General features: G+C 39.3%; 1 protein-coding gene and 1 non-coding gene across 2 annotated transcripts; both read left to right on the forward strand.

The window, feature by feature from the left end:
- Positions 1-545: 545 nt before the first annotated feature.
- trnav-aac (transfer RNA valine (anticodon AAC)) lies at positions 546-618 on the forward strand. The gene has a single exon. It is a non-coding gene; the product is annotated as a tRNA-Val (tRNA).
- Positions 619-803: 185 nt separating this feature from the next.
- Positions 804-8,068, forward strand: LOC139637552 (uncharacterized). Its single transcript, XM_071506359.1, has 3 exons — positions 804-930; positions 2,811-2,958; positions 3,114-8,068. Exon 3 carries the CDS (start codon positions 3,129-3,131, stop codon positions 5,814-5,816), a length of 2,688 nt encoding a protein of 895 aa, XP_071362460.1. The 5' UTR covers positions 804-930; positions 2,811-2,958; positions 3,114-3,128; the 3' UTR covers positions 5,817-8,068.
- The last annotated feature ends 7,502 nt before the right edge of the window (positions 8,069-15,570 follow it).

Genomic DNA, 15,570 nt, shown 5'->3' on the forward strand with positions numbered 1-15,570 from the left:
ATGTCAGGGCCCAGTCAGATTTGTTACTGACTGTGCTGCTCTGAACAACTGTAACCTTCAGTTTATTGCAAATCTTTATGTTGTTCTTGGCAAATACTTAATTCATGAGATGAGATGAGATGAGATGAGATGAGATGAGATGAGATGAGATGAGATGCCTCAGCAAAAAGCCTTTTTCTAAAAAAAATAAAACAAAGGGTTATAAAAATGCCTGAGATAGGATGAATGTGGTCATATACATACCTGCTCTGGCCAATCCTGGCTAATACAGGGAAACTGGACTGGAAAAATTTGCATTTGTAACATCACAACTTTCTTACCATCCAACACTGAGGGTGCACGTGGCCCAGACAAAATATCTGAGGTGTGTCCTGCTGATTATTGATCATGTCTTCTCTAATTTTACCTTACTTTGGAAAAATGTGTTGTTCAGACTCACTGATGATGCAAATCTAGCTCAAGTTGTATGCGACCCCAATACATACTTGGATCATATTTACGTATTGTGCACAGATATAAGTTCATTCAGCCTTCTAAGCAGTATGGTTTCCGTAGTGTAGTGGTTATCACGTTCGCCTAACACGCGAAAGGTCCCCGGTTCGAAACCGGGCGGAAACATTGTTTATGTTCCGTTTTCTATCATTTTATTTTTTATTAATTTGTCAAATCCATTTACGTAAAACCTCATTTAAATGTATCCTGTTAATGCTTCTTGGACAGACTGGATAACTATCTTTTATAAGTTGGTTGTAAGAACCGTGAAGTAGCCTGTGACTGTGAGATTTCCGATACGTCCCTCAACGCAGCCTGAGGGAGGGGGGGGTTACATGTGTGCTGCAGGCTGCAGCACCTCTGGAGCAGCGGTGTCCACAGACACTGTTCACCGGCCTCTACAACCACGCAGGGACCCGGTTTGTGCTCCGGTGTTCGGTAAGAATTCGTGTTTTCCCTCCGTGTTCATTCCGACCCCGTCCGTAAACGCGTCTGTCCGCCTGACGCTAGCTTCCCTCTGAGCGGCTAACGTGAGACTCAGCGCCGATGTCTGTGTTGCGTGGCTCCGTAAACGGGTCATAAAGGGTCACATTATTTCTAAATGTTAAGCTGCTTCACGCACTGTCCCGCACAGTAACTAACACAATGTGTGGAGTGTGTCGGACTCTGAAAGAGAAGTTGTGTTTGCCGCGGCCATTTTGGAGTAGAATTGAAACGTATAGAAGAGGCTTCAAACTAATGCGGCGTTCACGTCCCATCGGTGAAGAGAACTTTTTAATGCCTAATTTGGATGTTGAAAAAGACAAATGCACAAGTTCCCCCAGCGAGGCTTTCAAATTGTTTATTTTTTGTCTGAACAAACAAAATGAACTCAAAGCTGGAACCTGCAGTTTTATTGTTAAGTAACTTAGATGATAAATACTAATCCGCCTTGTAGTGAGGTACTTTCCAGTGAAGTGACTAATCTTTTAACCTGTAATGTCAAGATTGTTTTTTGTGTTGAATTAAAGTAGGACATAAAAGCTTAACTGTCATAAAATACCAGCTCCACAGTTTCTTAAAGTGTCTTAAATTTAGTCACATGGATTCTTGTCTGCCTGGGCCATTTCCATTTTTCAGACATGTTTCTTTGTTGTCAGTCCTCTCCTACATGTGCTCTCACAGGCTCCTCACTGCTCAATACAGTGACTGTATTTGACTGACCTCTCGTGGTGAAGACTGTGTACTTCATTGTATTCCCTCAACTCAGCGGCTCTCATTCTTGTAATGTTTATGGCACAATGTAATGTCCTGGACCCTGATTTTCAACATCAGAAGCTTGTAAGATAAAAAGTAAAAGTAAATCCACTCAGTTTGACAGTGTTGCACCATCAGTATTCTGGATGTGCCTTGCTTTGTTTTTACATACTTCTCCAAAATTAATCCTGATGTATTTTGTATTTTTTGGAAATGTTGGTATTTTTACTATAATTGAAACTCTTGGATTCCAAAACATGTACTACACATCTGCGCTTACATCTATCTGTCACTGCTTGGGGCTTTTTAGGGCTGAGTAACAAATTTCTGAAACGTTATTTATAGTGTGTTTATAGCAGTACGGCAGCACTCAAGCTTAGTGTCCACTGTCTGGGCAGATAAATAGTCTTGTTTATTAATTCTTATTATTTCACTCTTTAGAAATACACATTTAAATCATAATTTTGCCAATTTAAGACTCTGGATGGGCAACCAAATGTATCATAGTGGGATCTCATAAAAAATATCGGTAAAGGTAATGGGGTCCATACCAAAACTCAGGTAACATCTTGACAGTAGTATCTGTACAGTTTATGATAAAGAAAATAATCTCTATTAAACAAAGCCTCATAATATTCATCATTTTTTGATTAATTGTTTGGTCTAGAAAATATCAGAAAATGAACAGCCATTAAAGATCTCCAGACCCCAAGGTGACGTCCCCTAATTAGTTGTTTTGTCCGTCCAACATACCAAAGCCCTGTTGCTTTTACAATGATATAAGTAAATGTCATTCTCAAAATTATTGTTAATTATGTGTATTAGTATTAAATTGATAACTGTTCCTTTTAATGGGTGTGATCCATGGTAAACATGGTGTGACATAATTTTACTATATTTCAGTGAAGTCTGTTGACTATTGTGATACTACCATTTACTGTTTAATCACGACAATCAAAGCATGAAACTTTGGCATGAACACGTCTCCTGGAAGGTAGCATCAGGAATCTAGCAGAAATATTTAAAGGTTTTCGGGTTATAAATTCTGCTGCTGTTCTGTTATGTTGTGGTTCTACTTATAGGCTGAGAAGAAGTCACAGTAATGCAGCAGCAGCAGCAGCGGATACTTGCTACAGCTGCTCCAAAAGACGATATCTGGGTTTTCTCTGCAAGGAAGTCTACAGGGAGTCTTTCTGGATCCAGTTCCTGAGATATTGTTCAGGACACAAAGTGAGTACGAAATCAGTCTAACACACACACACACACACACACGTCATCTCCGGACACTCCACATGTTGACAGTGAAATTTTGTTTGGCTTATTCTCCAGAAGAGTTAACTGAATCTCCTCTGCTAGGACTCTCAACAACTTCTTATCTGTTTTAGTGTTGGGGTGTCAGCATGGACAACATTGATGACTACTACATTTGGCAGCGCCGTATCCACCATGGGATTAGGTATCAGAAAGTTGCAGTCCCCTTCCCAGAGTCAGTTGAAATCGGTTTGGAATTCAACGCAGCATTGGAAAGGAAGGAAAAGTTAGATCAGTGTCTGCTGACGAACAGCGTGATGCTGGAACTTTGTGACTTTGCCAAAACAGTGACCAAGTCCGAGAAGTATTTCCTGTTTGAAATGCTAGACTTTAACTTTGACCTCGGCGTGGACATGGACAATGACATGCAATACTATGACTATGCAACACGTGTTCACGGTAAAATAAAGCAGCTGAAAGAACAAATCAAGATGAAGCCTCATAGATGGAAAGATGCATTTCCACTACCAGATCCAAACATTATTATGGCGTCCATAGGTTCAGAGGTTCCTGGACGGTACTACCCTAAAAGAAACAAAATCGCGGATAGTTCGGTCCTAACTGATGGGAACAAGAGCAGCCAGTCTTCAGAACATCAGATGATGGAAAGTAATGGGGCTGCAAGCAGTACGTTAAGTATAAAGAGAAAAAGAGGAGTCCAATTTAAACGAACAGATGATGTTTACCCTTTCTGTAGAGAGCTTGGTGTGACTCTGGCTGTTCGACCAAATGAAATACCCAAACAGAAGCTAGACCCAAATCTGGTGACTAATGGTGTGATGCTGGAGCTGCTTGATTTTTCCAGAGTGCTTTGTGGAGCACACACTCAGATCGTTCATGACTTGGTCAAACAAAATTTTGGTCAGGAGTTTGATAAACTACAGTTCCGCTTACAATTCCACAAACTGATGGAGAGAAAATATGCTTGCCTAACAGCTGAGGACAGAGACACTTTTCGAAAGGAGCCATTTCAATTCCGGAACAAGAAACGGGAACAGAAGTGTAAAAAGAGGCAAAACCCTGACACAGATTACCAGGAATTAGAAACACTACTTGTGACAAGTAAGAGAAGGGAAACACTGAGGCACAGATACAGTGATGCACAAGAAATTTATCAGGATAGTAACCTGTCTTACATGTGTCCAATTGATTTTGAGACAGAAATGCAGTCAAGTACCGAGGTCGGTCCAGAAAAAATCAAGCTTGAAAGTTCGTCAGGAACAGCTGTAGAGACAAAGTTGGCAGTGGCACTGGATGTAAAGCAAGAAGAAGAGGAAGTTATTGTCTCTCCAGTACCTCAGACTAACGGCCTAAATTCTCATTTGTTTAATTCTCATTCAAAGGATGACGCAATCTCTGGTCTGTTTTCTGAAGACAAAAACAAGAACATAGATGTAAAAACACTCAAGCAGAGGCTGTGGATGAGGCGTGCTACTCGCTCAAAACAAATCCTGAGATCAAGCAAAGTTAACGACCTGTTTGCCCACTGCAGAGAGATAGGTTTAGACTTTAATGTCAGCTCAGGAAACAGGCAGGACTTAGATACACGACTACTCACCAACTGGGTGTTGTTGGAGGTTTTGAAATTTGCAACTGCAATGAGGAAGAGCTTGCGAAGTTTCTTATTTGACATTATGAACAACAATTTCAAACTCGTCCTCAAAGATGAACTGCATCAACGTAATTTTATATTTTACATGATTACAAAAGAAAAGACTCTTCAGAACCATCCTGCTAGACAGACAACAGAGTTTCTCAGCAGGCCCTTCCACTTCCCAGAGGTTTACAACATGGTTGATGTGAGCAACAGTTTTCAGCTTGGAACAGAGCAGCAGTTAAACTGGGATTTGTCACTCTCAGCTACACTCCAGCAGACAGATGGACAGCCTCACTTGTTCTGTAAAAAGTTAGGTCTCAATCTTTGGTCAACTGCAGAACATCCAGCGAGCCAGAAGCTTGATTTGACTGACCTAACCATAGGCGCCATGCTCGAAATGTTCAGCTTTGTCCGAGAGCTGTGTGGAACGGTCCATGAGACGGTTAATGATGTCCTCCAGCACAATTTTGATCTTGATCTGCAAAGTGATGCGACCGAGGCTGCTCAAGTGATCCAAAGATGGTACGTGACGCAGAAAAGCTTGATGAAAAAGCAAAACATGTCACCAAAGATAAACAGGTGGTTGAACATGGTTGTCCCGTTGAATGGTCACTCACAACTCAGTCCAGAATCACCAACCAGCAACGGTCTGAAGGACCACGATTCAGAGGATTTTAGTCTAAGCACAGAAAGCAGGGCTCTCAGTGGAAATGTGCACCAGGTGAAAAAGGTCAACAGCTACCGCATCTGCAAAGAAATAGGATTGGACCTTGACATTGGCTCAAAATCAGAAGCAAAAACAAAGCTCAACTTGCAAGTCCTGACAAGAGAAGTCCTCTTTGAGATGCACCAGTATGTGGAACAAAACTGCAACCGTTACGTTCCCGCTCTGTACGAGATTCTGGAGTACAACTTTGATCTGAGCTCTCAGAGTCATCGGAAGGTGGAGTTCGCCTGGTCCATTGCCTCTCAGGTGATAGCCATGGCGGGGAAAAATGGCAGAAAGGGAGATTATCTGAAAACAGTGTTTGAGTTGCCCATGGAGGTCTCGGAGCCCCCACAGGTCGTCTGCAAAGAGGAGCCAGAGGATGGCTTCAGCAAGCCAGACCTTCACGATGATGATGACATCATGTTCGTTCGAAAACTGAAGCCTGTTGACATTGAGGTAGAGGTAGAATAGAGTCATAGCTACTGTTTTCATTGCAGAAAATCAGTGTTCAGAGTAGGGCTACAACTAACAACAACAACAGTTTATTGATGTAGGGCTGAAACAATCAATCAATTGGTCAATCGTCAGAAAAATAATTGGCAACTGTTTTGATGATCAATTAGTTGTTTGAGTCAATTTTCAAGGAGAGGTAATGACAAAATATCAACCTCTTTGTTTGAAAAATAACCTGAACACTAAATAGATAATGAGAATAGTTGCTTGATCAACAAATTAATTAATTGTTTAATTACTAAAAAGCAGCAAGCGCTTCTCTCTCTCCATAGGTTTTTAAGTTGTAAATAATAAACTGAAGGTGATTGGTCATGATTGTCAGTACCTACTTCTGACTGAAGTCAAACGGCCCTTTAAGGCAGTTCCTGGCCTAATGTTGGCAGAGAGACACATCAGAGGAAACGATTAGTGGCTCGACATGGGTGTACGCTGTTTAGGAAATACAGTCGGAAATAGTCGGACTGTAATTCAACTAACTAAAATACAGCCACAAAGCTTCTGCAGAGATGTTGTTGATTTGCTGGTAAAATATGAAAAATGTGAATGAAACCAGGTATTAGAGATGCCTGCTGCAAAACAGTTGCACTGTGGACATTGAAACTTCACCGTGACTGGATCTTGTAGATGTTAGCCAACAGTCATCACTCCGTGAGGTTTTTAAAACACATTTGTCAGTTGTGACTTTCAGTGCTGTTTCTGATAAGGTATTTATAAGCTTCCATTTATGGCTTCAGTAGTGGTTAATAAATCCCTTACTAATGTTTATTGATCAGTTAATAGTGTTGTTCAGTTGTGGAGATACTTTGTCTTTTTACATCTTTAACTCATTAGTCAGACGTCTCCAGTGGACTGTTTGACCACTGATCTTCATGCTGCGGGACATCTGGACCAAACTCCATTTATAAATGATTACATTTATAACTAGAGACTTGATGGGCTGTAGAACCTCTTATTAGTGGTTTATTAACATTTTTAATTGCAGGTGACTAATGGCTCATAAATAAACAAAAGACCCTTTATTAAAGCTCTCATGTTCCATATTTACACTTCTCCTGTGTTTTATTTGAAGATATCAGAAGATATATTTGTGGTTTTAGGAACCAAAAACCATCTCAGTGTAGTTTTACATCCCCTCACTCGGGCTTCTCTCTGGAGCTCTAGTAACAACAAGTCAGTCAGCGCATCAGAGTAGAAGACCTGAGCCTCTATTATTAATCTAGAACCTAGACCTGCTTTAAGATCAGAAAAGACATGGAAGTCTCACTTTATACAATATGGGACCTTTAAAGTCATACTAACATTTCTAAGTGGAACCTTATGACTTAATTGCAAGTTTGAAACCCTGACTACTTATTATTGGTTTACTAACATCAGTAACTGCTTTATTACTTACCAGAAACACACAGACATTATTACCAAAGCATTTTATTTAAACAGGACACACTGGTGCATAATGGTCATTATTTAATCAACAGAATGGAAACTTCTTCACTTCAATATCAGCTAAAAACAGTTCTTATCAACAGCATTTCACATTTACCATGTTGTTCTCTCTACCTTTGGACGCTTTTAGGTTTAAGACACGGGAATCAGTGAGTCAGACTCAGCTGTAAGTTAATAATCAGTTTGTAAATTAATTTTTGTCCAGATGTCCTGCAGCTTTTTTCCAAACAGTCCACTGGAGATTCTCGCTAATCAATTAAAGAGGTAGAGAGTGTCTGCTGGGGGAGGGTTTTTCCACAACCTCTACCTAAATCTCTAAAGTCACATTGATAGACCAAACACATGAAGAGTCTTTTTTTTTTTTTTCCCCGCCTTGGTGCCTTCAATGACTCTTTCACTTTTGTCCTCCCACACTCGACTCATAAGCGCACACATCAGCAGTCATCAGACATCTTCATCCCCAGATGTGGACTAACCACAGCTCTCTGATGTGTCTTTGTTCTGTTCATGTTGCTGTTCAGCAGAAGCAGCTGAATTCAGTCACTTTAACCAGCCTCAAACTCACATGGATGAAAATGTGTTTCCCAGCCTTGGATGTTGATTTTTTTTTTTTTTTTTTTTTTTTTTTTGCTTTTATGTTGTTGGTTTTTTTTGTTTGTTTCTTTGTTTGTTTGTTCAGTTTTTTTGTTGATGTTGCTTTTGTTGTTGTTGGGACTTTTCTTGTGTTGCAGCAGAGAAAGTGCAAATTAAATAGTGTTGAATCTTTATTATTTGTTTGAGATTTATTCAGCCCACAGTCTGGGATTAGTTTTTTAATCCAACATCAGAATCTGATGAAGGACCAGGACCAGTTCAGAGGGAATATTGTTCATTTGACTAAACTACATTTGTCTGGGCATATTTACAGTTTGTCTCTCTCTTATCAGGTGAGACTCTGGGATTGCGTCCTTTTAATTTGTTTTCCAAAATCAACTTTCATAAATCCAGTGCAGTGACAGTTCCTTATTCGTTCTTGCATAAAGATTCAGAAATTAATTTCTAGATCTTTTTTAATCAATTAGATTTTTATTATCTCAATTAAAACTGAGTGAAATGTTGACACAGCTGTGTAAAATAAGTTAGTGACAGAACTGTATTTTGTATTTTGGTTGACATACTGGTTTATAATGAAACAATGTTTTTTTTATCTGAAACCTTAATCTGAAATGTAACTAGTAACTCCAGCTGTCAGAAAAACTGTGAGGAAAGAATACAATAATCGTCTCTAATGTAGCGATGTAGAAGTATATGTTAGCATCAACTACAAAACTCATCAAAGTACAAAAACTCGAGATTTGTACTTTAAGTACATTACTTGAGTAAACATACTTAATTACTTTCTTCCACTGTTTAGTTTTGAGTTTTAATCTGGAAAAAGTTTTTCATAGATTGAATCCTGAATCCAGAATAAAATTGTTAAGTGAGGCAGCAAACAACTGAAACATTGACTTGATGTGAGCATCATAAACTGTAGCTGCTTCTTTAAATGTGTGCCTTCATAATAATGACCGACTTCTTCAGCTGCTTGTTTTAATTAATTACATAACTAATACTGTACATTTAAACAATTATAAGCTGATGGAGTCAATTTGCATTTTAATTACTTAATAGAAACATAATTAAATCATCATCAAATGAGCCAATCAATTACATTTCCTTTGTTTGTCTTTAATTGATAAATACATTAATGTTTAATTAGATCACTTTATTTTTGAAATGGGTTTTAATTTTTTTGTAATTTTCTTCCCATCATGCCCTGTGTCACAGATCATTTGTTTTCTGTGGCTTTGTACCAAATGAAACAGGTGTCACCAATCAGTTTCAATACAAAACCTTAAACACAATCACAATGTTTCACACTGAGCCGCACAACATTTAATCCATCCAAGTCTCATTCAACACATTTAATTCATGGAGCAAAGTAAATAAGTTCATTATCATAACAATATAAAATGCTGCTTTACAGTGTCATAAAAATCATGAGTTGTATGTGATGATTGTGCCAAAGCTGTAGCGTGTAACTGAATGTTTTTATTAAATTTCAGTGAGAGTAACTGATGGACACCACTAGATGGCGCCAGAGTCCAGGGCTCCATAAAGCCTTTGTTTAATGGGAACTGAATCATCTGTTATTTGTGACTGAATGACAACTGTTCCCCAAAACTGTAGTTCACAAATGAATAACAGTCATTAAGACAGTCCACTGTGCATAAATCATCAAGTTTATTTGGTGCCATTGCACAGGAAATACAACACCCACCGAACACTGTTTAAAATTATGCTGTTCGAAATTTCAGAGATAAACCACATAAATCCAAATGAATGGTTTTTAAAGTAAAAGATTTCAATACCTTAAATTCTCTGGTATTTAAATGTCAACATTAATTACTCATTCATTACTCAGTGTGCCTACCATTAAGGCTTGGTCCTAGCCACTGTGGCCCGGGGTTCGAAACCTGACCCGCGGCCCTTTGCTGCATGTCATCCCCTCTCTCTCCCCAACTTTCCTGTCACTCTCTCATTGTCCTATCTAATAAAAGGCATTAAAGAGCCCCACTAAAAACAGATAAGTACAATGATCCGTGTATTTCACAAAAAGTAGGTGCCATATTTTACACCCGTATTTTATCCTAAGTGTTGATCTCCATAAGAAGATATATTTGTGGTTTTAAGAACCAAAAACCATCTCAGTGTAGTTTTACATCTCCTCTCTCAGGCTTCTCTCTGGAGCTCTAGTAATAACATGTCAGTGAGCCATCAGAAGAGAGGATCCTCTCTATACACTTAGTATTAGTATTGGTATTGGTATTAGTATTATTTGTATTACTATTGTTAATATTTACCTTATCATTTACCTTCTTCTGAGTCTGAGTTCACACTTAGCTGTGGATGTGAGAGTACTCAGTGATGCTTCCTGCATCCCCAGTAGTAATACAGTTTGTTTGCCTGTGATGGATCATCTTCTGTTTCCTCACAGTTTATTACAAACCTTAAAGGAGTTTATTCCTCCTGTATCACTGGCCGTCTCTCTCTCTTTTTGTCTGTCTTTCCCCAGTGCTCTCTCTCCCTCCATCCAGGCTTTAATTCAGTCTCTTTTTAAGGGCAGGAAGTTAAATTCAGCAGAGTTGCCACAGCCTCCAAACACAGGGGAATGAATTAAAGAGAAGCCAAATCACAGTAAATACCTGCCTCTCTCTGCCTCCCCACTCACCATGAGTCAGCCCACTCAGACTGGCAGAGTGCTGCCCTTGTTATCCCTCTTCACACACTTGTTTAACACACACACACAGAAGTGACAAAACTTGGCAGGGAGAAATGGAGAGAAGTTGCAGCAAGACAGAAACCCAGAGCAAGAAAAAGCAGTGAAAAACAGTCAGATTCACCAACACTCCTTTATTTATGAAGCAAAATGCGTATTTGCCAGGCACATTTAGAATTTGAACATTTAAATACTCAAATAAAACATCAGGAGTTAAAAAAAAGAAAAAAGGAAAAAGAATAAAAAGAAGCTTCACTTCCTTTTCTGTATTTCCATCATCAGAATATCACTGTCACCCTCTGTTACACACCACATGAAAATAAAGAATAGAAATAGAGGCTGACAGAAATGGATTCATGTGGGTGCAACACATAGACTGTATATAAAGATGGACGAATCATCCATGACGTCATCCATAGGTTTCTGAAGAGAAAAATAAGTTGTGGAAAAGTTCTGGTGATAATGACGTCACCTCATCTCACCTGTAATGACATACAACGTGTGTGAGTGTGTGTGGGCGATATCAGCTCTGACAAATATTTAGTATTTGATGTACAGTACAAACCGACACACAGCAAACTCAGCTCCCCAGGCACCAACACACTCCATCCTCTGAGAGCCTCATCTGCACTGACATATGGACACACACACACACACACACACACATCACCTCTCCAGCTCCCCACAGCTGTTCTCCCACATATATCCACTCATTTTCCTCCTGATTCATAATCTGCTCAGAGACTCTCCAGACTCCACAGCAGAGCTCTGACATAATCCAGTGGGACCAATGTCTGTCACTGCAGCACGTCCAAATATTCAAAAAACCTTTATTCACACAGGGACTCTCTGCTTCACTCTTACCTGCATGTGGAGTTCATCGGATTTAAGAATTCACCCCAAAATCTGTGTTTAATTCAAATTTACAGCCCAAATCCAAAGAGTCATCTCCATTTATGAACAACGGGTAACACATGCTTTACTGCCTTATACACAATCAGCCAATCAACAGACAGACCAGCCTTCTGAATCTGTATCCTTACAAGCTCTCAAAGCCTTTTCCCACTTTCAGCTCTATATTTCATGATCCAGAGAAACAAAGAATCATGTTTGAAAACACAGTATTTGCAAAGATGATCTATGTTTTCAGTGATGAAAGCTCAATGATTTTTATATTACAGAATAGCAGTAGAGGAAGAAGTATCCAAAGAAATAAGTATTAATACAGGAATTTAAAGGGCTATACAGTCTAAAGGTAGATGTCTGTATGTTTTCTGATTACAAAGCAGGTCTAAGTTCTATATTAATACTGTGAAAGTGTCAAAGCCTCAGTCCACAGAGAAATGCACACAGCCTGTATTCAGAAACTGAGCCTTAAAACCAGCCGTCAGGACTTCTAGAACTTTGTGATGTCACAACAAAGCAGTCACCACTCTCAGCCATGCCCCAAGCCCCACCCACCTGGACCCACCATCCAACATTGCAGGTTTGGTTTGTTTACATGGGATCTGCTATAGTTTTATTCGATCACTCAGAAAACAGTCAGCCAATCAGAAGAGAGGCTCGGATCCTCTCTTCTGATTGGCTGACTGATCTGTTGTGACTAGAGCTCCAGAGAGAAGCCTGAGAGAGGAGATGTAAAACTACACACAAATATTTTTTCTTACGGATATCATCGGACATCAAATAAAACACTGGAGTAGTATAAAATATAGGACCTTTAAAAAATTTAACACTTAAAAGACTTTATATCCCTTTGTAATATCAGTAAATTGTTAAATGAGTCCAAACTGTGTCGAGTGTATCTGAATCTAAATTTTAAAATATGGGCCCCAAACTTCAACCTCAATGTAACAAGTGAGTACACCCGCGATTTCCAATTAAAACATAGTCCATTCAGAAGATTATAAAATTAAAGCAGCAAGGAACATTAAGTGGCATTAACAACAGGTTAATTTTTCATGGTTAATCATTGAACAGTACAGCACAACAGGCAGACCATTCAACGAAAACACAAAAGCTTCACAATTTAGCATCTCAAAGGTCTTAAGATGAGACTGACGAAATATGATGTTGATCTGATTAATTCTCTTGGTGGAGTTTGTTAAATTCCTTTCTCTGTAAATAGTAAAAAAAAAAGTGTGTCAAAATTGCAGAGTAAATTCAAAGTATTTCCTTTTGGGTTTAGGGTTTACAGGTACATGCAGTCTTTTTGTAGGCCTTGGTATGTTGCATCTGCCTACCTAATTTCATACATATAGATGAAACGCAGGGCGAGTAGTGCTTCATTGGAATTTTGTAAGGAGCCATTTTGCTACACCCATGTGCAAGACCCATTAAATGTTTACATATTTTCACCAGACCTGAAGCATGTGCGAAGTTTCATGAGTTCTTCAGCATGTTTAGGCCCTCAAATAAATACATTTATTTTTGGCAAAGAGAATAATAGAACAAAAAAAAACAAAATAATAGAAAAAAATTTAAAAAAAAATAATAGAACAAAAGAATTACAACAAGTCGATACTTGGGCCCTAATAACCTATGAGCTCTACAGGAGACCAGAGTTTGGTTTCCTGTGGAGGTATAGCAGAGTTTAGGAGGTTAGGAGGTACAGCAGAGGTTAGGAGATTAGGAGGTACAGCAGAGGTTAGGAGATTAGGAGGTACAGCAGAGGTTAGGAGATTAGGAGGTACAGCAGAGGTTAGGAGGTTAGGAGGTACAGGGAGAGCCACGTTGCCAAAAATGACGCAGTTCAGTACATTGAAAAACAGATGGGTAAAAGCTTCTGACTTGACACAAGGATTTTCTGTGGAAACTGTTGGAGCATGAAGTCGGCCTGTATGGATGGGGTCCAGAAAAACCATCACTCACAAAACAGCACAAAATTGCAGGATTAAACTTCGCCAAAGACGATGAAAAGAAGGCTGATGAATGTTGGCAGCTCTTTCTTTGGTTAGTTGAAGCCAAAACAACTAGTTTGGATCAGATGGAGTCTGATGCAGTCCAAACAGATGTGTCAGAGAGAAACATGGAGGCGGGAGCGTGCTGACGAGTAATAGAGCAGGTTTACAGATGGCGCTATGAATCCAAGTTTCTACTCAAATACTGAATGAAAAGAGGAATCTTCCAACACGACAATGATCTGAAAAAAGAAGAAGATAAGTTTGACTCCTGACTTGAATCTGACAGAAAAAAAACTGGACCTGTTCTACATGTTGTTGAGTTGTGTTCTTACATCATCACAACTGTTTTCATCAATTCTCAAACCGAAATCTGTGACTTTAATCAAAGTAACGCTCCATTTCATTGGTCGTCTGTCAATGAGGTCACATCCTCTATGCTCATGTGTCAGTGTTGTGTTTGACAGAAGCTCAAATTGACTTTTATCCAGTTTTACCTCACATTTTTAAGATCCACTTTCTCCACCTTGGTGGTTTTCAGCTTTATATTTGAACAAGATGAAGGATTTTAGTCATCGGACGTCTGGAGCTGAGTAAATGTCAGACAGCTCAGCTCCCAGCCGCTCATCCTGTGTCACTGAAGAGCGTTGGTGAATCACTGACTTTAAATGTGAAACTGTTTTATTCAGTGTTTTTACTGGTTATAATCAGCTGGCCTGTTTGTTGTGGAGAGGAGGAAACCTCTGTGGAGAATTCAGCTCCAGGTCAAAACCTCCTGAACCACTCTGAACATCTTTTGGTATTGTTGTGATTGAGCAGCAGAAATGACAAAGTATATTATAAAGTATATTCTTACTTTACTGTTCACACCAAAACACCAAAACATATTCCTCGTATGTTGGAAATAAACCAAATTCTGTATCATAAAACAGAAAAGTGTTTTAAATTTCTCCTTATGTGTAGAACCTGAGCATTTTTCTGCTCTACAGCCGTGGCAGATTGGCTCTGGTTCTGCGGTTAAATCTCAGGAGAAGGACTCTCAGTGGTCCAATGAGAGGAGGGTTCACGATGATAATGTGGAACGGCAGAGACGGCTTCATTTCCTCGATTACTGGCGTGGTGAGCAGCCTGTAAGGAGGTCAGGAGTCAGAGTCCGTCACATTGTCCTGACAGTATTCATCTAAATGATCAGCTGATCGTCTCAGAGAGAGGAACTACAGGGGGACAGAGGCAGAGGGATGTTTTTCATCTGATGGTTCGACTCATTAAATCTGTCTTCCTTTGTCCTCAGGCTGCTAGTTACTGTGGTTACGGCCAGTCGGCTGATGTTTTTCTGTTGTAATCTAAGTTCATTGACTTTGTTGTCTGGACTGCAGGCGAGGAAGAAATGGGAGGAAAATCTTTAATCTCACGGTTAAAGCAGATTTTCTGAAATCTGCTTGTTAAATTTTGGCCTAACATCAGCTGTTAGTAGATCAAATCAAAAGATTTATCAGCAACTATTTTCATAACTGATTCACTGATTTAGTTGCAAGCAGTTGCAACCTGTTCAAGCTTCACAGAAATGAGGAGGTGTTTACTGAACATCAACAACGAGATGTTTAAATGCCCTCACTGAAGATGACTTGTTGTATAATCCCCAAAACCTGCTCATATGACATTTTATAAACCAAACAACTCATCAATCAATCACTAATATAACCATCAGATTAATCGATCATTATTACAGATGCTGGCTACAGCCTCTATTAGTGATGAAGCAATCTGTTGACCAACATCAACAACTTTTATCTTTAATTATCCCCCTGTTGTTGTAGATCATGGCCACGTGTGAATATAATCAATGTTTGTGTCAGTCAGAAAGTTGAACTGGTTCTGCTCCACATCTTCTGAAGGATGGACCACTTCAGCTCCTCATGGACCAGACTGATTTGATTTGAAGCAGTTTAACTATGTTTGGACCATTTCATCTCTGTTTAAACCAGTTTAACTTGGTATGGGCTGGTTTAACTCATTTAGGACCATTTCAGCTCAGTTAAATCTTTGTGGACCAGATTGTTTGTATCGGATG

Source organism: Trachinotus anak, unplaced genomic scaffold (assembly GCF_046630095.1).
Source record: "Trachinotus anak isolate AG129_WGS33_773 ecotype Australia unplaced genomic scaffold, CSIRO_AGI_Tana_v1 ptg000020l, whole genome shotgun sequence".
Lineage (NCBI taxonomy): Eukaryota > Metazoa > Chordata > Actinopteri > Carangiformes > Carangidae > Trachinotus > Trachinotus anak.

What these genes read in the sequence shown, in the direction of transcription:
- LOC139637552 (XM_071506359.1), top strand. Translation starts at nt 3,129, where the DNA reads ATGGACAACATTGATGACTACTACATTTGGCAGCGCCGTATCCACCAT.